This window comes from Mus caroli, unplaced genomic scaffold (genome assembly GCF_978045245.1).
Source record: "Mus caroli unplaced genomic scaffold, Mus_caroli_1 scaffold_11, whole genome shotgun sequence".
NCBI lineage: Eukaryota > Metazoa > Chordata > Mammalia > Rodentia > Muridae > Mus > Mus caroli.
This window is the reverse complement of record NW_028227266.1, coordinates 58,141,574-58,164,251: the sequence shown is the minus strand read 5'-3', so window position 1 is coordinate 58,164,251 and position 22,678 is coordinate 58,141,574. Positions and strand designations below refer to the sequence as shown.

The following is a 22,678-nucleotide window of genomic DNA, read 5'->3' as shown; positions in this document are numbered from 1 at the left end:
TCCGGTTGTCCAAGTGTGTTCTTGCCGGCAAGAACCGTAGCTCGGGACACCGCCTGTAACCTAACTACAAATAGTTCTGTACTTCATATTCCAAGAATGGCAATGATGTGTCTGCTTCAAAAGGTTATATGGCCACCTACTGACTACCTTGTCGTGACTATGACTACTTTGTTCCACCACCTTGCAACCATGCCTTGGTTTCAAGAGGTCATTAGGACTAACCTGTTTGTCCTGCTCCTATAACCCCACCTATTTTCTCCTATTTGGAAACCCCCTACCCCTAAGCTATAAAAGCCTTGTCTTCCTCATATCCAATGCTGACCTCTCGAACCCTGCCTTAAGGGAAGGCAGCTTGATTTAATTAATTAACTAATTAATTAATCAATCAATCAGTTAATTGCTTTAATTTGACAATGATGATTTGGCGGCTCCTCCCATTTTGGGGATTAATAAAAAGAAGGAAAGAGGGAGGAAAGTGAGGAGGGAGGGGCAGAGGGAGGAAGGCTTCCAGCTCCCAGCATCCAGCCCCCAGCTCCCAGCTCCAGCATTTTTGAGTGGACATAGCTAAAGAGTGCTTGCTGGAGGGTGGCAGGAAGAATTTCACAGAAATCTGGCAAGGGAGATTTTCAAGAGGGAGAAGTAAAAAGATTCAAAGTTCAGAACCAGGTCACAGGATACATAGCTTACTACTTCAATGTGTCCTGGCTTTAACATGCAGCTCGTCCCAGTCTTGCTTAGAAAGGCTCTGGATGGGGCTAAAACCAAACTACAGTGTCCTGGGCATGATGGGAAGGGAAAAGTGAAAACAAGTTAGTGCCAACGAGAAAACCTGCACTGAGAGCCTTTAACTCCATTAGAGAAAGATGGGATGTGTGTGGTGGTTGAGGGAAACTAGGGGTTAACTTGGTAAAACGCCCTACATTCAACTCCCTAGTGTTGCACAAACTGAGCATGGTGGTTCACAACTGGGATCCGAGCATTCAAGATACAGAGGATCAGAAGTTCAAAGGACTCCTCTGCTGCATAGTGAGTTTGAGAGCATTCTGGGATCCATGAGACCCTGACATGGATGAACAGAAAACTTGGCTCAAGCCAAGATCTAGCAGACTAACCGGCATCATAGGTGTGTCGTGTGTGTGTGTGTGTGTGTCCAAACAATAAGACATCTAATGTAGTGGCCAGTGGTTGCATAGCAGAAGGTAGGGTTGAGCTTGGAGCTTCATTCTCTAAGCAAATGCAGACTCCAATTATCTGTATAATCATACTGAGCCATGAAACCTTTCTATCTGTCCCTGTGATGGTTGTCGACTTGGCAGGATCTCAACCCAGCCCTGGGTGTATGTGCCTGCATTAGCTTCTGGGAACATCTGTGAAGGACACCTTGGTTATGTCAATTGCAGTAGGAAGATCCGCCATAAACGTAGGTGCCACCATTTGGAGGGCTGAAGCCCTGGGCCCCACAAACCTGAAATCAAGCCAACCACTAGCATCCTCATTGCAGATGCAATGTGATTTCCTCACCCCATAAACTAACCTCAAACTATGTGCCAGAACACCCCCTCCTTCCGTAGGATACTTTTGTCAGGGTGTTAACCCTAAGAGGAAAAGTAAGGAGCCCAGTGAAGATAATGGTGGCGCTAACACCAAAAACGGGATGACATGGAATGGAGTGGTGGGTGGGCCTCTCCTACCTACACACCAGGCAAGTGCCCTACCACTAAGTTACATCCTAAGCCCAATATCATTGTCGAGTACTCTACACATTTGACATGGCCAACACAGAGGAGTGACAAAGCACTTTGTTGCCCAGCTGACTGTCCAAGAATTCTGACTTACAGAGACTAGATAAACATCAGCAGTGCCCTCCAAATTTCTCCATCCATCAATACTTTATGAGGATAGAATATTCAGGTAACTGACTACCCGCTCTCATTCTCACACTTAGCCAACTGGAACACACTCTACCTTCCTTCAGTGTCTGCCTGTCAACAGCTCTGCCTCCTCTTTTACACCCTTCTGTAGTTTCTAAGCACCCCTCCTGTAACCTGCAATAAAGTGATCCATAGGCAATTTATTAATAGATGGATGTGGTGATGCATGCCTGTAATCCCAGCACTCGGAATATTCAGGGATGAAGTCAGGATTTCAAATCGTGAATTAAGGGTAGCCTAGGTTATATCACATCTTGTCTCAAATTAAAAAAAAAAAATTCTTTTTTGAGACATGTTTTCTTTGTGTAGCCCAGGCTGTCCTGGAACTTCCTCTGTAGACCAGGCTGACTTGGAATTCAGAGATCTGCCTGTCTCTGCCTCCCAAGCATGAGGATTAAAGGTGTGCACCACCCAGCTCAAATAAAAAAAAAAAAAGGAAATAAATCACAATTAAGTATCAGACACTGTAGAAAAAATGTGATTTAAATTAAATTATGGAAAGTGACTTTGGAGAAGGGAATAGGATTGAAAGACATACCTATTTTTTAAAAAAGTTTATGGCACTGTGTGTTGTACACATGCATGCATGCTCATGAGCCATAGAACTTATATGAAGTCAAGGAACAACTTGGGCTCAGCACCTTTACCTGGTGAGCCATCTCAACAGTCCCATGTTTCTTCTTTTTAAAGATATATATCCTGGGCTGTGGATGTAGCTTGGTGGCATAATAGGCATAAACTCTTGGGTTCAACTGGTTACAATGAATGGAAGCAAATAATAGTTGAGATATTATAATCCTGTGTTAATAGCAGTATAAAAAAGGATGTTAATTTTCAACCTTTTAGAGTTTATTTGTAAAGGAAACCAATTTTACTTAACAAAGTTCCTAATTCTTATTTTCAGAGTAGAACAAACAAACACACACTCATCATGCCAGGCCATCAGACCCTGAATCTAGATTATGGGTCAGGTTAACCTAACAAGGTACTGATAAGAATTACACGGATAGACCTCATCGGTGTTAGGGATATTAAATGGGGACTCACATGTCTCATATGAACATAGAACACATTATCCTTACCTTCCCAGTTATTGACTTTCCTCACTTCAATGGTCCCGAAATTCCCGGACACCACCACAGCATTCTTAGTGCCGTAGTGGCACCTGGACCCCCAAGCCCTGATGTGTTATCCCTGCAACCATCCATTGATGTGCACTTGAAGTCATCGGGGACACCAGTTAATCATAGTCCTGGAAGGTGTACTGCCGGCCACTCAGCATCCGCTCATGCCTAGGAGAGGGAGGCCACAAGTGCTCTGCTTCCTTTTAATTCCTATGGGTCCTGCACTTCCTCCTTCTAATCAGAGGAGTGCCAGGGGCAGAATGGGTACTTCTCTGCCCCCTGGTGGTGCATTGAGGACCCTAGCAAGCCTGATTCTGTGCACTGTACACACTGGGTGCCTGGCTGTGAGCCGTTGTTCCTGGCCTATGGGCAGTTTGAGATCTGACAGTCTTCAGGTAAATGACCTCATGGTCACAGAACACAAACAGCGGTGGGCGGCTGGAAAAAACCACTCGCTGTCTTGTCTTGACCAGGTTACCACTTTTTTTTTTTTTTAATGGTAATAACATTACAGAAAATATTTCGGGGCTGGGGAATTTGGCTCAGTGGTAGAGCACTTGCCTAGCAAGCGCAAGGCCCTGGGTTCGGTCCTCAGCTCTGGAAAAAAAAAAAAAAGGAAAATGTTTCGTTGAGTATAGTCACAGAAACTTAGTTCTAAGACCTATTTTTGTGGCTTCTTCCCTCACTGACTCAGATCAGTGCTTGCTCTTTTCCTGAACACTAGGAATGCCCAAGATGTCCTGGGAGAGGTCAGGGGCATTTAAAGTCCATTGACAATGTTTCTGTTAGTTGTCAGGTGAGAGTCTGGGGGCTGGCAGACTAACAGGGCTCAGCCAAACAGCAGTAAATTACAGATTTATTCAGTGTGCAGCAAAGAGGCCTCAGCTCTGTCCTTCCAGCATGATACATGGAGGGCTCCCAGTTTGGGGTGAATTGTCTCAAGAAACCGATACCTGGCCAGGCGTGTGTGGGATGGGTGGGACACACATCTAATCACAGCATTCAGGAGACAGAGACAGATTTCTATGAGGTCCAAGCCAGCCAAGGCTACATACTGAGACTTTTGTCTCAGAACAGCAAAAAAAAAAAGATGTGTGTGTGTGTGTGTGTAGTGGGGTGAGGTGTAGAGGTGGCTCCAGGTTAAGAGAACTCCTGTCCTCAAAGAAGACTCACATAGTTGATTCATAATTGCCCATCACTCCGGTTACAGAACACAGGATTCAGATATACATGTGAGCAAAACACTCAGACACATAAAGTCTAAAGTATGAAAAGGGGGGATACTCAGAGAGGGTGTCAAGTATCCATAGAACTTTCATTCCTGCCTGTATTGGTCCATTTCTGCAGAGTCCTCACCAGCAAGCACCCTCAGGCTTCTGAATAGCACATGAAAGAATTCTTTTGATGAAGAGGTAAAGGCTTAGATTAAGGTTCCAGGCTAGAACTCAGGCTTGGCTAGGTGGGACTGACAATTCCTTAAGAATTTTGCTCTAGAGCCGGGCGTGGTGGTGCACGCCTTTAATCCCAGCAGAGGCAGAGGCAGGCCAGCCTGGTCTACAAAGTGAGTGCCAGGACAGCCAGGGCTACACAGAGAAACCCTGTCTCAAAAAAACAAAAACAAACAAAAAAAAAAGAATTTTGCTCTAGCAGAAGGTAGTCACTCTATTCCTGTAGAAATGGCACGACAGAGGCAAATCATAACGGCCAATCAGGTCCCCAAAGAACCTGCGTGAGGGATTGAAGAGTAGCAGTTAAGGACCAAGATATCTGGCCCTGCCTTTCAAAAGCTTCAGTACCCAGAATGCTGGAAGCTGATACCTGGAACCTCTTCCTTGCCTCTGCAGACCAGGCTAAGGGACCTGCAACCAGCAGGGGGCAGCCTGCATCCACAGCTTGACAGTTCTCTAAGGCAGTTTCTCTTAGAGGATACCAGGTCACACCCTCCTCCAGGGCTCTTCCCCAGGGCTTCACTTTCCAAATCAGCTGTGTCATTCACAAGATGCGATGGGCTGACAACCCGGAGGGAGGAGTGGGGAACCGGCTGCATTATTTTGGATTTGTCCAGACCCCTCAGAAACAGGTCCTTCAAATTCAACACCTTGCTGTGAGTGCTGGTGTGTGGTAATCTCAGAATTTGGGAGGCAGAAGGCTCAGAAATTTCAAGGCCAATATATACATCAAGTTCAAGGCTAGCCTGGCTCACATGAAATTCTTGCCTCAAAAAGAGAATCAAAACACTTTATCACAGTGCCTGAACCACAGTATTTGTTCAACAGTACACAAATGGTGGGGTCAAGGAAATTTAAGAACCCAGGAGGAGAGGAGAGCAGAGGCTCACGGGAAGTGACCACTGGGACCAGGCTGAATCTGGAGCTCCCATAGCATCTTCTTCCACAGACAGAAGCCTTGGAAGGGACACAAAATGAAGTGTCCTTTCTGAGGACAGACATGTGGGAGAACTGGCGAAGCACTGCCTTTAACCTGTACAATCCAGGAGCGGGTCCTGAGTGTAACCAGTGGTGACCTGAGGGCCATTCATTCGTTTTTCTTTTTACATAAGCAACCCAAGCTGATTAGAGAAAATGCCACATAGATCTTTATTGAACACCAGTGCCAGCACCAGCCTCCTTCTCTGTAGTCACAGGGGCACACGGGCAAGGGGTGTTCTCCCCTGGCCGGGAGGCAGTGAAAGACTAGCCCTGCCCCGGGACCTGCTCTCTTAAGGCCAGCACCCTCCTGGGTGCTCAGCGCTGCTGGCTCAAAGGACAGCAACCTCCTGGGTGTTCAGCGCTGGTGGCTCAAGTCTGCTCAAACTCCTGCTCACAGTAGCCTACACTGATGGGCTGGGCCTGGATTCCTCTCCTGGAAGAGAACATAAAGAAATGGAAGATGAATTATTTGGCCTTGGACCATGGTAACACCATCTCCATAATAACCAAAAGCCTCCTTCCCATTTCAGTGAATCTCAAAATATTACTGTACCCAAGTTACTTGGTGACCTCCCTCCAAGATTCTCAATGAGGGCACTCTTTCTATTGTGCAGGTCTCTACTCCCCCACCAGAATTCAGTTACTTTGGAAAAGAGGACAGGGCCTGAGGGATGTCTGATGCTCTTGGCCCACTCAGATGTCCACTCCTGCTTCTAATATTCAATAAGCACAGCAGTGGAAAGGACTGAGTCAGGGATTAAACCCTGTCCTCAAGCTAAGGCTCGGAAGCCCTAAGAACTGACCTTTAGGGGACCGCCAAGCATACCTTCATTATCACAACAACAACAACAACAAACCAAACCAACCCAACATGCTTGGAGATAAACAAAATACCACCTCAATTACCCAGTGTCTTAGAGCCCACGACAGAGGACTCCCAGCCATGTCTGCTCTGCACTAGGCTATGTTTCTATCAAATGACTGCTTACACAAGCCACAGTCAAGAGAGGTACAGGTATTCATGAGTCAGTCAGAGCTTACAGGTTCAAATCCTGCTTCCTGCCGATTTTTAATAAAGTACTCAGGGGCTGTATACTCCTAAAATGGAGACGATATATTCCTACCTATGGGCTGTGATACAAATTCTACAGGATGGAGTATTCAAAAACAGTACCTAGCACAAAAAGCTTCTAAAGTTTTGGCTCTTACTCCTTTCTTCTCAGATCTGCCCAGAGCCCGCTTACCTCACCAGCTCACAACGGAAATGTGACAAACGTTTAAAGGCAAAGTCTATATTAGTTGTCAGGTTACTGCTCCACAGTCTCTCGGCGACGGCACCCGCTCTGGGCCTACAGGAGGGAGGAGACAGAAGATTGGGCCCCGTGTGTCTTCCTTCCCAAACTAGCTCAGCTGTAAATGACGCCTTGTTCAAAGCTGACAACCAGATGGGCGCTCTACGGCAGTTCCAGGGCTCAGTTTCACCCTCGTTAGAACCATCCTCATCAGCGTACAGTGATTCCAAGCTCCTCCTCTCCCAGAGACATAGGAATAAGGGTAATCCTTAGGGCGTGTCAGCTGAAAGTTAACGTGGAATACCCCACTGTATTTGGGGAGGTTGCCAAGAGAATGCCCTTACTCTCATCCCAAGCAAGTACCCCTGGGTTCTTTGCGGAACTTGTGAACTGGAGACGATGGCCATTCTCCTGCACACATAATGCTTTATTGGACGCACACGCAGAAGCCACGTGGGGTGTGAGCATCCCAGACAAAGAGAAGCATCATCTCAGAGCTTCCCTCACGGGTGAAGCACTGGGGAGCTGGAAGGGACTGAGACTGTGAGGCACCAGCCCTACCTCAAGCCTAACCTCTGCACCCTCGACCCTACCATCCTGGCCGCACCCAAAATCCTTACCAGAGTCTGGGGACCAGGTTGGTGCTGTCCACATACTCTCCCCACATACAGGCCTCCCCTCCAATGACCAGGGCCTTCTGTTCAGGCGTACCTGAGGGAAAATAAAACAACAGACCGTGGTGGTGAGGCTCTCCTTCAACTATCCTTCCAGTGCGGCCTCCTCCTCAGAAAGGCCATCTTATTTCCTAAATTGCAGTGTGTTCCTTGCCCCTCTTAACTCCTAGCCTGGATCTCAGCCCAGACTCTGGCCAGCCAACAGAGTACCCCGCTCTCACCATGAAACGCCAGGGGTTCCACTTTGTACATGTCCTTCCAGTCAGGGCCATACTTTACACGGTTCAGGTACCAGGGAGCAGACAGCAGGGCCCGGAAGCCAGCCCTGGTGATATCTTGCATCTCCAACATGTACTCTACTGGCATTTCTTCCCGCCACACCTGTATGATTGTATCTGGCCGAACCTGTCACGAAAGGTCAAAGGGCAGTCATGGTACAGAGTTCAGAAGACTTGAGGTTCATTCTTATGCATGGTACCCAGGCCACAGAGAGCTCCCTGCTTCCCAGCAGCAAAGGATGCTTCTGAGCTGAGGTGCTCACTACTTAACAGAGCCCCATGCTGCTCCCCTCCCAGACCCACTGCAGCTTCCCTGTCTATATAGAAGAGGTGGTAATTACCGGTTGAGAGCTGAGGGGAATGGCAGTGGGGTCCAAAGAAACAGAGGATCTAAGTCTATGACTCAGAAGGAAAGCACAGCACACAAAGCCTCAGGAATCCACAATTAGATACGAGGTTCTGACCTAAACTCCAGCGGTCACACTTCTGTAGCTCTTCTAGAGAGCTAAAGAGATGCCGCCCAGCTCTCTGACCGTAGAGCCTATTTGGCAACATGATTGGTCCCTAGAGAGGAGGGAGGCCCGGGAGATTGAGATGGGTGCCTTCTCTTCTCTGCCCCTGCTCACCTTCACTTTATTATCAAATACCTCCTGCCACACCACATAGCCCTTGTCATAATCAGAGACGATGTCCAGCAGCCTGGAGAGGAGAGGAGCATCAGCAAGGTGTCACTCGGCTGTGTGTGGCAGCCCTCCAGGTGCTGAGCCTGGCAGGGCCTAGCCCTGACTGGACATGAGCATCTATCTCTGGGTAGATCTACCACCTGACCACGCTAAACCTGAACAGATAGGACAAAGGGACCCTTAGGGAGCAGGGAATGGTCCTAGGGACTGACTTTGGTACTGAGAGCAGACACCGTTCCCCATAGAAGGTGATTCCTAACACGCCCACCCTCCTTCCTTCCTCACGTCTGGATGTAGAAGGACTCCAGCTGCTTGAAGTCAGTAAAGCCCTTCTTCTTCATGAAGGCCTGGATGTTGGGGTTGGACTTCCTGGGAAGCCAGAAAAGAGTGGTGATTAGTTCTTCCATCATCCTGAAGCCATGCAACCTCCAGGTTAGGCATCCAGCCTCCTGCAACCTGCCCCTTCCACCTAAAATATCAAACCACCAGAGACAGCCAAAGGTCTCCAGTCAACTTGTAGCCATGTAAGACTGTATAGAACAGACACAGGCTAAGAAAGAAAGAAGCCTGATCTTGAGGAGTCTCAAACCCACGCTCTCAGGGAGAATGCACCTTCCATTTGCTCTCTGGATCGCACTAGTCTCGCAGGCCTATGATCTCTGACCTGCTGCAGATTCCTTAACCTACAGTGCCTGTGTTTGCTTCCATGCCTTCCTCATCATGTTCCCAAAAGACAAACTCTCCTCACACCTAACTCTGGGGCCTACTGCTCAGAAGCCCCTGGCCCCTTGTGGGCGCTGCAGATCTGAGAGTTTGAACTTTATGACCTAACATTAAGTAGGTCTTGTCCCAGGCATTCATGAGCTGCCCAATATGGGTGCTGGGTGGGAACCCAAGTCTTCATTCTCTGTCCTGATACATCAGTAAGTGCTCTCTAGCGCGCACTAGACTCTTGACTGGACTAGTTTAAGCCTTCTTAAGTGGGGACTATTTTTCTTTATCCTCCATTTTTCCAAGACAGTTCTCGGCTCAGAATGAGGATATCCATAAATATCCCAGGATGTGAGGGGGCAGGGAGAGGAGTTCATACCAACAGCCTTGCTCCTCATATAGGGCCTCTCTGGGCTGAGACAGGGCTCCCTTACAAGTGAGCCCGTAAGTAGCAGCAGCAGGCCCATAGTGCTGACGGAGTAACCCACCCTCAGGCTGGTGCATGAAGTCCAAAAGGCTCATACCAGCAGGTGAAGTCAACTTCATCTCCTCCCAGGTGGAGATAAAAGTCCGGGAAGACAGAGCTGATCTCCAGGAAGAGTGTGCTCATGAAGTCATAGGTGCTGTTGAGACTGGGGTTCACCGGTCCAAATGTGCCAGAGAGATGAGGCCCAGAGTAGCAAGGTGTTAATAACCCAGGGGCACCTAATTAACAGAGAACCCACCAGTGTTACACATACACCTGCCCATGGATACTCCTGCACAGTAGGCCCTAGATGGAGTAGACGACTGTTCATCCACACGTGCAGTGCATCAGTAACAACCTGTTTAGTCACAATCAAGTAAATACAGACTTATCTACCCTCAGAGACTGAGGCTGGGCTACAGGCAATGAATGCCGATGTGTACGATCTTACCCTACACACATTTTCCAGCGTAAACCACCCAGCTCCTCGGGGCTAAGGCGATAGCACGTCAGCACCCACTGACAGCCCCTCCACTCTAGCTCCTGCTGCCCATTTCCACATTCCCCGAGGGCCGTGTCTGGGCCAGGAGGCAGCCTATTCCAATCTTCCCAAAGGTGTCATCTAGGGTTCACTTGGGGTTCCTGGATACAGAAGCAAGTGACTGAGCAGCAAAAATGATCATGCAATGGTGATCTCCAAAGACTAGCTTCAACTTCTTTGATTTTTATTTTGCTTTGTTTTGTTTTGTTTTGTTTTTCAGAGAGCATTTCACTGTGTGGCCCTGGGTATCATGGAACTCACTCTAGACCAGGCTGGCCTTGAACTCAGGGATTTGCCTGCTTCTGCCTGATGCTGGGATAAAGGTGTGTGCTACGCCCCAATCCCCCATCTTCTTTCATACAAATTCTACCCTAGGGGTCAAACTCCTCAGTATCTACTTTAAGGTATAAAAAACCTACAACAATGTCTGGGAAACACTTTTGCTTTTGTTGGGGGGTGGGGGTGGCGAAGGCAGAAGCCTGAATCACTTATGTCTCAGGCTGCCATTGAATTTTAGATCCTCTTGTGGTTTCCTAAGTGTTGGGTTTACAGATGTCTATCAATATGCATGGCCTCTTCCCTTAGATACACAAACACGTACGTACATACATACATACACACACATACATAATTTTAAGGCTTATCTGTTTTATGTATATGGATGCTTTGTCTGTGTATGTGTATCTGCACACCAAAAAAATATCCGATCCCATAGGGCTACTATTACAGATATTTATTATCTGCCAGGTTGGTGCTAGGAATTGAACCTAGGATTTCTGGAAAAGCAACCAGTTCTCTTAATTGTTGAGCCGTATCTCTCCAGCCCCATCTGCCCATAATTTTACTAGTTAAAGTCTCTGCATAAATTGAATTTTTCCTAGGAGCAGCCCAGGCAGGAAGACTTTGGGGCCAAGACACCCTTAGGAATAACTTCTGTAGCAGGAGCTGGCTCACTTGAGTCACTTTCTTGCTTTACCTCTGGAAGGAACTCCCTCTGGGCAGGAGTTGATGGAGAACAGTTTTTCAAGAGCCAAGGCCAAGATATAAGACATCTAAGAACCAACGCCCTGGAGCCCCTCTTTGAGCAGACCCCTCCAACTACAGCTCCATTCTTACCTGGCCCCCAGGACAAAGTGTGGCCAGGAGTGTCAAATTCTGCCAGCACACGGATACCCCGAAGCCTTGCATATTCAATGACCTCCTTCACATCCTGTGCCGTGTAGATGTGAGTGACAGGGTTGAAGGACCCCTGAAAGGCAGAAGATACACTTCAGAATCTCATTCCCTGTGGCTACTGGAAAGAGAAGATATTCAAACACCCTGAATTTTAGAACACTCGTCCGAAGCCCATGTGTACTGGTGACTTCTTCAAGAGTCTATTATGATAAAACTATGATAAAATTTCCCCAAAGTTATCACATCTACTGCTTTCTTTTGGCCAGTGTGCATGTCTGCATGCGGCAGCAACATTGTGTGTGTTCCAGTACAACTTTCTTTTATTTTCTGAGATAGGATTTGTAACGGTTTGAATAAGAATGGCCCCCATACGGTCATGGATTTGAATGCTTGATTACCAGAGAGTGGAACTATTAGGAGGTGTGACCTTGTTAGAGTAGGTATGGCCTTGTTGGAGGAAGTATGCCACTGGGGGCAGGGTGGGCTTTGAGGTTTTGGAAGCTCAAGCCAGGCCCAGAGGCTCACTCTCCTATAGATATGCTGCCTAGATATCTAGATGAACACCGCTCAAGCTACTTCTCCACCACGTCTACCTGCATGATGACAATGGACTAAATCTTTCTTCTGTACGAAAGCCCCAATTAAATGCTTTCATTTATAACAGTTGCCGTGGTCGTGGTGTCTGTTCACAGCAATAGAACACTGAGTAAGACCTGAACCTGAACCTGAAACTCAGCACTGGGCTCCAGGTACCCACTCCCATCCCCCACCCTCACCAGTCCTTAGGTTGTTCAGCAGACTGCCTCATCTTCCCAGGACAACATCTACTGCTTTATCTGGGCAATCTAAGGCTAATGAGATAAATAAGAAGGAATTATGCCCATTTAACAGAATGTATGTAAATAACATCAAAAAACAAAACCAGGAGATATTAGCCACTGAAGGTTATAAAACAAATTAATGTGAGGACTTGAATCCTTGGGTCCTGACTTCAGCGCTGTTGCCCTTTCCCTCTGATTAGTTAGGCTGAGAACTGCCCTTGAGAACCTGAAGACCATGTTTGGGTAACGTGAATCATACCTTTCTGGTGAGCTCTGGGAAAGTGAAGCTCTCATATGGGAAGGAAGAGTCGTCCACCAAGTGCCAGTGGAACACGTTGAATTTATTGTATGCCATGACATCCTGGAGGTCAGAGCACAGATCAGAACCCCATACTGGGCAGACTGCTCTACATACAATAGCAAAACTCAACCTTCCTCAAGTTCCAGGAATGCACTTATATTTCTTTCTCAAAGTCAGATCTTCCTGTGAGGAAGCATGTTTCAGAGCCATCTTTCAGATGAATTTTGACTGCAGCACTGCAGAACCCTCTCGCTTTCTATGTCCCCATGGATCTCAGAGCGACATTTCCACCTCCCCCCATCTGACTGAGATGTCTGTTGGGAACTCAGCTGTCCTATAACTTAACTCACAGAAGTCAAGGCTAACATCTATGTCAGCTCCCTTAGTTCCACCACAGGGACAAAGGGAAAGCAGCCCCATGTGGTAGATGAGCAACAACTGCACATCAGATCCAGGAGAGCTAGCAACTTCCCCAGCAAAGGCTTTAGAGCAACCTTCCTATAATCTTGACTTAATTAAACTGCAGTCAGCCGTGCCAGGCAGAGAAATCAATTCCCCCAAACAGTATAAGCAACACTGTATCCAAATCCATCTTATCCTAGAGTAGGCAGTCGTCTATACTTTTCCCAGGGGCTCACAGAGTTACATAGAAAAGCTCTATTATGCCCCACTACCCAGCACCTTCGCATGAAATGAAGAAGGCCCTGAGGCTTGGTTACCAGTGTGTCCAGGATGCTAGACAATGGCAGGTAATGGCGAGATGTATCCAGCAGTACACCCCGGTGAGGGAATCGAGGAAAGTCTTTAATCTTTGTCTTGTTGATAAAGAACTGTGTGGAGCAAACACTGAATGCATCAGGATTCAAAGGAACTTACCATCGGGACAGAGAAAGGAGAAAGGCTCTCCCAAGATCCCCAAAATCCAATGTATGAATGTTCTCCAAAATGACTATCCTTCCACTCTTCCCACCAACCTCTCCACATCAAAGACTACACAGAACTGTCCCATGCCAAACCAACACAGCACCTGATACGCTACTCAATTTACAAACTACATTTTCCTAAGGCCAGCAGGTTTATTTTCTTCAAAGCAATATGGCACCAAGATAATTGCTAAATGATCCACGGGAACCACATTACAGTATCTCCAAACAGAATCCACCCGAATTTCTCCCTAGACTCCTGCTGGGGTCAGACTTACCGTGCCCTCAGCTGATTTCCAAACAAGCTGACTGAAAGTCTCCAGACCTGTGGAGAGGAGGAGAGGCAGAGTAAAGACCCAGGCAGTGAAAAAGGTGTGTCCACTTGGAAAAAGGTACCCCAGTGTGCTGACTACTTGGAAAGGGATACCCCACTGTGCTGTTCATAATGTCTCCCAGTGAACCATGAAAAAAGAATCACAACCCTGAGTTCAAGGAATCTGGATCCACAGCTGGGCCTCTTCTGTTTCTGAGGGGGAGGCCCAGCTGCTGAGGGCTGAGGTATGGGGGGCAGCAGCTACCCTCAGCATCTGCCTAATCACGCCCTCTGACTTGGAGTCTACTGAGACCCGAGTACTGGCAGACTGGGTCCAGAGTGTTGCACGTTCTCAGCAGCTTGGGCCCTACTTCGGGAAACAGAAGTCCCATAAAATATCCTGAGTGTCCAGATTTCAAGATAAAAGACTCCATCAGACCTCAATGGTTAGGCAGGACTTGTAAAGCACACTACTGTGTACTGTCTGGACCTCTTCCCACTTGCAGTAGGGTCTCAAATCTGTAGCCTTGCACCTTTTGTGCAAGAGAGCAGAGGATAGAGCGGGGGTTGTGTATTTCTTTCTTCAAAGTACATAGGACTGGCAGTGCAATAACAAAAACTGAGAATGTGTCCCAACCTTGGCCTCCTAAGAGCACATATTACAGGCATGAGCCACACCCAGCTTGCTTTTTCTTTCTCTTTTAAAGAGATGGCGGGTGGTCTAGCTATATTACCCAGAATGAACTCCTGGGCTCAAGTAATCTTTCTGCTTTGGCTTCCTGAATAGCTGGAACTATCAGCCTGCCAGACTAGCATGCCTGGGTTAGCTTTCCTTCTTAAAGACTTCCCAACTGTGGACTGAGTGAGCAGGACCGTGTCTGCAGCAGGGTCCACTCTCACTGCCACGTCTGCTGCTGCAGCAAGTCATGCCCAGCTGCATAATGCACAGTCGCTCCCACTAGCTCCTTATTTCCTAAGTGTCATCTCCTTCCCCACCGTGTTACCTCGGAGAGCGCCCCAGACAGTCTCAGAGGCGAGTAAACACTGGTCATCATTAATGGTTAGGGTGTCTGAAATGACAAAAATTAGCGTGTGAACCAAGCATTTTGTGCCAATCTCTGAATAAACAAGAAAGCAAACAAAGAGGACTGAGGACAACACAGGGGGTAAGATGTCGGCAATTACAGGGAACCCGAGTTTGGATTCTCATATCCCTGACTCAGACTCAGGGGCACACAAAACTGATGTGCTGGGGGACGAGCGAGGCAGGGTGGAGACAAACATCCCAGGAGCTTATGAGCCAGCTAGTCTAGTGAAATAATGAGCTCTGGGCTCAGGAGAGACACTATTTTAAAAAACATTAGGTGGAGAGTAACTGAGGAAGACACCTGATACAAAAGTCTGGCTTTCATATGCACACACACAAGTGCACACATGAACAAATATACGTATTTCACACATACAAATGAATCAATAAATCAGCAAACATCCAAACAGCAGGGCGGGCACCACCTAGCTCTGTAGGCCTGGCCACTGATGCATGTGGCTCACATTAGGCAAAGCACCATGCAGTCTGCTGGTTAGGTTTCCCCATAAGAATCCAGGGATTCTTCCTATGAGCTTTTAGCTTTTGTGACCACCTTGTGACCGCCCTTCCCTCCAGGCTTCAGCCAGTTTACCCAATAATCTGAGGAAGATTCCAATACTCTAATATTCACATTGGAGACTTCAAAGCCACAAATCTGTTGCTCAGGACTAATGACTTAGCTTCACTGCAGTATAAATGACCCCAAAGGATCTCCCTCCAGTATCAAATGTCCTTGAGAAAACCCAGCAAAGTGTCCACATCTCTCTTTCTCTCTCTTTTCTCTTTTTCGAGACAAGGTTTCTCTGTGTAGCCCTGGCTGTCCTGGAACTCCCTTTGTAGACCAGGCTGGCCTCGAACTCACAGAGATCCCCTTGCCTCTGCCTCCCGAGTGCTGGGATTAGAGGTGTGCGCCACCATGCCTGGTTATGTGTTCACATGTCTTAATCAGTCCCTTGTTCAGTCCAGAAGACAGGTGTTCCATGGGACTTAATGTCTGTGTGACATTTTCTGTGGGTCTTGACACTTGGTGAGCCCCAGTCCCTAAGGTCATTCAGCAGCAGCCTAGCTCAGGATAGCTGGAGGAACAGTCCCAGACAAGAGCTGGCTTTGAAGACAGGGAACAGAATGGTACTTACAATTTTCTACCGACTCCAAAGTAGGAAATTCATTACATTCAGCTGTGACGACGGAGACCACCAGAATGTTCTTCCCCAACGTTTGCTGGTTTTCTGTGAAGACAAATAAGCTCAATGGACTGACCTGCCTCCTCCCCCCAGCCCCCAGAAGCAACAGGCAAACCCACAGCTCTCTAGGACGGTCCCTAGCTCTAGTCCCTCTGAAAGGAAGGGCATTTACCCTCGGCACCGGCACTGCCTGGTCATGGTTAGCCTTTGCTCAGCCTGTGTTCCCACTTCCCCCAGCAGCCTGCTCTGACCATGTTTGAACGAGCTGGCCACTCTCCCTATCAGTCTCTTCTGAACAGCCCAGGCAGTTTACAGTCTCAATAGCAGCTGCCCTCAGAGGGCTTCAGGACACTCTGCTGTGCAGTACCTGCTGAGTGGCAGACTCTGCTGCTACCTGGTCACCACAGAGGAAGTTACAATGCAAATCAACTATGTCACAGAATTCACTAACATTTTTTGCCCCCCAAAACATATTTCCATGATCAATTTGCTTTGAAATAGAATCTTGCTTTGTAGCCCTAGCTGGCTCAGAACTTGCTGTGTGGACCAGGCTGGTCCCAAACTTAGGGCAATCCTCTTGCCTCTGCCTAACTGAGGGTCGGGATTATAATTACGAAGCTGCCACACCTAAGGTCCACATCTGGATGTGGATATGTGCATCGTTACCTCACTGTAGACTAGGACACTGTACGTAGCACTGCTGTTCCAAGTTCCCCATAAAGGAGTTCCCACTTTGTTAAAGCCCACAAGGTAAGGCACAGATGAAACAGTAGCCAGGAGGTCCCCACGATGAGGAAACTAAGCCGGCGGAGATGGCTAAGCCTATCCCACTTGTCCCTTCCCCAGCAGGTTCTCTAGGGTAAATCTGCTCTCAAAGGCAAAAGCCATCCTGCATGAGCCAATCCACTCCGCGATGCTGACTACAGACCCCAGGTCACGCAGATACAAATGCCGAAGCATTTCTCTCCCTCTTTTCTAATCTGTGGATTTCAGAGTGGTCTGATATTATTATTGTCTATTTTGTTTTGTGAGACGAAGGATTGCCCAGGTTAACCTCAAATGTATAGCAGTCCTCCTGCCTTAGTCTCTTGAGTGCTATGATTTCAGGCAGGTACCACCATACCCAGCTTGCAAAGTAGTCTGATTTTACTGCCTTGAGCTCAATGAACCTTCTCTGCTCATTCCTGGAGCTGTTTGTATGCAGCTCCCTACAATACCCTTAACACCCTTCAATCTACAATGTCAGAGAGAGGATGGCTTGGCAGAAGGCAAGGAGCGTCTTCAGAACCAGAACAATCCCAAATCTTACCCGTCTCCAAGCAGACGGGAACTAAGTACCACACACAAGCCTGTGAAGAGAGCCAAACCAGAGATGCTAGGCTTTGCCACGTGTCTACACCTCAGCTCTCAGGATGCCAGTCAGTTAAAGTTGAGTTCTCCTACCCAACTAGAATCAAAGATCTCTTCCCTCACTCTAATCCCCAACCCACTAATTCCTACTCAAACCTCTTGGGGAAAAGACCTGCCATTACAACTCTATTCTTCATAGTCCTCCTAAGCTGTGTAACCAGAGGAGCTGCCTCTCTAACACACATCTACGAGTCCGCCACGCTAGAGTCTGACGACAGACTGTACCTCTCTCTGTGTGAACGAATAAACCTGTCTCCTTAAGCCTTTCTTATCCCAGAATGTCACATGGCCCCAATGTGACACAGAATGCTCCTGTGTCCACAGTCAACAGGAGAGGGAAGGTCCTAGGCCTCCCTGTCATCCTAGGTCCTAGGTCTGCACAATGAGAAGTCACAAGTCACCCACATTTATTTACCATGGCCACTGTCCTGATGAAAAAAATGGAGCCAGGCTGAAAACTCCAGGCTTGTCTGAGCCAACACTTGGAAAGCAGGAAAACTCCTATTTTTTGTTAAATGTCATATTTATCTTTCTAAACACACAAACATTTGCTGTCTATAGGCTGAGTGAGGGGAATGTGTCGCAGACTCTTTTGGAGACCTTGAGCAGGAAAGCCTTTTCCCCCAGAACAATGGCTCTCAGATAAGGCTCCTTCTCCAATACCATGGCAATGAATCCTAGCACTCCTAGGACTGCCTGGCTTTGGGCTGATAAAAGTCAGTGCCAAAGCGTGGATCAAACAAGCACCCAGAGGGAAGGTCTGGGGGAAGTGACAGAACAGGAGGGACGCTGGGTCATCTGGAAGGATGTAAGCATTGTGTCACACTTGTTTTCCTGCCCCTGTGCTGCCACTGTGCCAAGGCTCTGAGGAAAGCAGGAAACAGGTAGGAGTTGGTACAGCTGTCTCTACACTCACCAACACTCCTGGCATCAAGAACTGAGGTGTGGGAGGCTGGGCATGGTAAAGAGTCCACACAGCCAGCAAACCCCGGGGCACCGGGCCATGAGGTCAGCTGGAAGAACAGGAAGCTGTGATGTCTCAGGTGCCCAGCAGCAGCATAAGCAAGCTTGCATAGGGCTGGGACAGCTGGTTCTGCAGTGGCCAAACCCAGCATGTCTGGGGCTTCCACAAACGATGTCAGGGAGGGACCACATTCCTGTTCCTAAGACCTCATTCATGACTGCAGATGGACAAAGTTCTTCAGGGTCCTAAGTCATGTTCTCTACCTCCTACCTTGCTCAGCCATCCTGCTTTCACCGAGCTTAAATGAACTGTTCTCTTCTTTGGGTTCATAAAAAAGTTTGTATTCTTTTCTAACTTAAGTAGCTGAAAAAGTAAAATAGTCCAAAGGTATTTGAATATTAAAACCATAAGCACTGTACCCCGTCCTTGGTCCTCTCCACCAACCCCCACTCTTACAATGCCTTCAAGTTCACCACCAACATGGAAGTCTGACAACAAGGGCCTTCTCATCACACAAGTCCCACGGAGGAAGTTTCTCTGGACTCTATTACACAGCTTCTCCACTTCCTGTCTGTACTTCCTCTCCTGCCCCTGTTTCCTTCCTTGCTAGGCAGATACACAGGTATAATGGCAACAATACTCTCAATAGCCTGTCTGTCATACCAAAGGAACAAAATCCTTAATCCTGATCAACTTCACATCTGCCAGCTGTGCCTCAGCCCTGTTTTCTGCGACTCCCCGGGCCTTGGGGGAGAGAAACAGAACAGCAGGACTGGGTTACTCTAAACATCTATCTTGGTTCTTGAGGTTCCTGTGTAAGTCTTCAGGAACTGGATCGATGGCTCAGTGGTGAAACCCTTGCTGTAGAAGCATGAGAAACTGAGCTCTGATCCCTAGCATGTGCCGGAAAAGCCAGCAGACCTGTGATCACAGGCATGGGAGCAAAGACAAGAGAATCCTGGAGGCCTGCTGGCCAGCCAGCCAGCCTGCCCAATCAGCAAGTTCTATATTCAATGAGACTCTGTCTGAAGAGGAGGCAAGCAACTGCCAATGACATCAGACATCTATCTCTGACCTCTACAAGCACACGCACAGACACATACCACACATACATCAAACAACAACAAAAACCCAAGAAAGTTGTCTCCTATGCCCTCTATTGCCCCCTTCTATTCTCTGGAACATCTACTTCAAGCCTGTGCCACCTTCCTCAAGATTATACCTGGTTCCACCTCCCTTACTTCAGCAGCTTGAGAGCTCCATTCCATGTTCCTTTCCTTTCCCAGTCTCGCAGAACGCCTGCAACACTGCACCTGACTTTACCTCCTCCCTTTCCTCTATGGAAGACATTTATTTCCCTTCGCCTGTATTCTGGACCTCCCCTCAGGCTCCTCTCATATAAATTATCTTCAAGTGATTTCTTCCCACTGCCTCTTTCCTCCCAGCACTCAAGTATTTGCCATCTTCCCAGTCTCAAGTGCACATCAACTTAAACACCCACTCTTGCTCTGGCTTTCCTGCCTTAGAGAACATGGAGAGAAAACAGTCTGGGCGGCTGGGACTGAATTCCAAAGTCAGGCAGATTGAAATTTAAATACTGATGGTAGCTTTTTTTACTGTAAGGCCCTGGGCAGGCTATTCACTGAATTGTGGCTTCTCATCTGTAAAACAAGGATCACCACAGCATCTATCTTACCAGGTAGATAAAAGGAAGATAAATCCGCTAATGTTTCTGGCCCATGGTAACATATCTGCATCTGCTTCATCTTCTCTCTGTAGCCTCTTCCTCACCCTCCATCCACGCTTCTCACTACTATATCTCTACTATGACCTAGTTTCCCTAGACATACTCCTGAAAATGACGTCACCAAAATTCTGTGGTTCTATAACTAAGTTCATGGGGCCTTTTCCAGTTCATTCATTTATTCATCATATATTCACTCAATATTTATTGAGGGCCTACTAAGTGCAAGGCTTATTCACTAAGTGCTAGGAATACAGCAGTGATCAAAACGAACAAAACAAAACAAAACAATCCCTGCTGTCAGGAAGATCCTGTTGTCCCGGAGACCACTCTCTACTTTTTGGATCGTCAAGCATCCTTGACAAAGCTTGAACTGAAACAAAGCTTCCTCTATGTGGCCTCTGGTAGCAAAGGGCTTTAATCCCAGCACTTGGGAGGCAGAGAAAGGTGGACCTCTGAATTCAAGGCCAGCTTGATCTACATAGAGGGTTCCTTGCTAGTAGGGGCTTCACAGTGAGACCTTGTCTCAAAAAGAAAACAAATTTCCATTGGCTTGGGGGGGGGGGTGTCTGCTCTCCTGGTCTTCTCCTACCTCCTTGAACATGACCATTTTCTCTGATGCTAGCCTTCTTTCCTCCTCCTCTGTGGAGAGCTTTTGGGGCTGCTTCTAGGAATCTGGCAGGAATTTGACATTGGGCTAGGGCTAGGAAGTAGGCTCAAGGTGAGTACAGCTGAGGAAAGTGTTCTTTGTATCTTGATGGGTCTTGATGAGACTCTGAATGCAGTAATCATGTGACCTTTGTTTATGCTTTGTTTGCTCCTTAACCACTCGGTTTATGCCTTAGGACTGACCCTGTTCTTTGTATGTACCCAGAATAATATAAAAGCAAACTGGAGAAAAATAAACCCACTTCAGCCTCAGCACAGGCCGGAGTCATGTTATAGTGTTGTCTTTTTCTTTTTAATCCTCCCTCCCTCCCACTACCCTTCCCTCCCAGAAGAGCCAGTTGACTGACAGCTGGCTTGGCCACTCCTTGTTTTACATCCTCCTTGGACAACATCTCTCCTCCCACAATAAGCTCATGACTTCTAACTCTGTTTTTCTAGGCCAACCCCTCTTGTAGAGCTCTACAACTGCACACCTCTGGCGCAGGTGTCTCAAGAACCCCTGGATCTTCAGTGCAGAAGGGAACTCTCTTGGCTGAGCCTCTCTCTCTCTCTAATAATAGCATATATTCACCTAAAAAACACTCCCCTGAACACTTTCCACCAAGTAGATTACAGACCTACTCACTCAAAACAATGTTACATGTTAAACATTGTCCTACGCTCTAAAGGCTCAACAATTAAACACAAAAATCCAATTAAGTCTTATAATTATAGCAATCATCAACTCTTAGCATTGTGCCTTTTCTCACCCTGAGTTCAGCCTGTTGTACTCTCCCACATAAAAAACCACCCAGGTGCTCCCTCCCCACCTCCACCTATTCCTCATTTCAATTTGCTACCTTCTGGGATCTCTTGGCATGAACATCTGATCATGACAATCCCCATGTAAAACCTCTAATGGGCCTGGGGATGTAGCTGGGAGACAGACCACTTGCCCAGCATCATCAAGATCATGAAATTCAAGATTTGACCCCCAGCACCAAAAAAAAAAAAAAACAAAAAACAAAAAAAAAGATCCTCTAGTCTAATAGTAGTGCTCCACGGTTTTCAGGTGAAGCCCAGGGGCCACAGGATGACCTGAAGGCTCATCCTCTTTCTTGCTCTATTCAGGAATTCTCATCATAGCAGAGTGAGCTCTTCCCAGAATCCTGGAATTGTCCTGTCTTATCCATAACTTTATACTTCTCTAGTCACAAATTGCTTCCTGCAATTAAAACAAACTTGGCATTTCTCCCACACTTGTTGGGCTGAGAAATAGTTCTGCTTTTCTTCTTATATAAAACTGTTTTGGCCATTCCCCCACCCTTTCTTAAGAGCTTCCTGTGTGACCATGGAGTACACATACATTTTTCATAACACTTATCTTAATATAAGCTGTCTATCTCCTCACCTAGGCTGTGAGTTCCTCAACAGCAGGGACCAATCTGTGTCTTTGTGTTCCCAGTGCCTGATACACGGTAGTCATTCAATAAGTGTTTGCTGAAAAAATGAATGATGCTAGAATTAAAATATGCACATTTAATGCTATGAATGCATAGTGACTGTGCTACACGATAGTCAACCATAAATGGTAAACAGTAAACCTAGAGAGTCTTTTACACACCCAAATCTAGTATTTCTGAAGTCCTAAGGCTAGGGAAAGGTTGCTAAGAACAGACCCAGGCTTATACAAAGCACCTTTTCAGACACTCTCTGAAGGACTTGGGGGTGTAAATCAAAAGCTTTTAGGCCCTTCCACATCTCGGCAAGGGAAAATTTGCTACATGTAGGTCACCTGGATACTACAAACCTTCACCTTAATACAAAACCATCTCTCTTCACCCAGCTCGCTCTTTCCCAAGTCAAAGCACCCCCATCTGTCAGGCACTGGATACAAAACCCTGGCAATGCAGAGAAAATGAACAGGGCTGTGTTATAAAGCAGTATTTGGTTTGGCCCCTTGAGGACACCTCCCCAC

At 47.3% G+C, this 22,678-nt stretch overlaps 1 protein-coding gene across 1 annotated transcript in view; it reads right to left on the bottom strand.

Annotated features, from left to right (window-relative positions):
- Positions 1 to 5,625: 5,625 nt before the first annotated feature.
- Positions 5,626 to 22,678, bottom strand: part of Hexa (hexosaminidase subunit alpha) — a 24,790-nt gene continuing 7,737 nt past the window's right edge. Inside the window, exons 2-14 of the mRNA XM_021171746.3 lie at positions 15,887 to 15,979; positions 14,668 to 14,733; positions 13,629 to 13,675; positions 13,147 to 13,257; positions 12,386 to 12,487; positions 11,246 to 11,378; positions 9,647 to 9,827; positions 8,697 to 8,780; positions 8,355 to 8,427; positions 7,672 to 7,855; positions 7,397 to 7,487; positions 6,729 to 6,833; positions 5,626 to 5,917 (exon numbers count right to left, since the gene is read on the bottom strand). Coding sequence (XP_021027405.1) covers positions 5,854 to 5,917; positions 6,729 to 6,833; positions 7,397 to 7,487; positions 7,672 to 7,855; positions 8,355 to 8,427; positions 8,697 to 8,780; positions 9,647 to 9,827; positions 11,246 to 11,378; positions 12,386 to 12,487; positions 13,147 to 13,257; positions 13,629 to 13,675; positions 14,668 to 14,733; positions 15,887 to 15,979 — 1,334 coding nt within the window. The 3' untranslated portion in view covers positions 5,626 to 5,853. The remainder of the gene's footprint in view (positions 5,918 to 6,728; positions 6,834 to 7,396; positions 7,488 to 7,671; positions 7,856 to 8,354; positions 8,428 to 8,696; positions 8,781 to 9,646; positions 9,828 to 11,245; positions 11,379 to 12,385; positions 12,488 to 13,146; positions 13,258 to 13,628; positions 13,676 to 14,667; positions 14,734 to 15,886; positions 15,980 to 22,678) is intronic.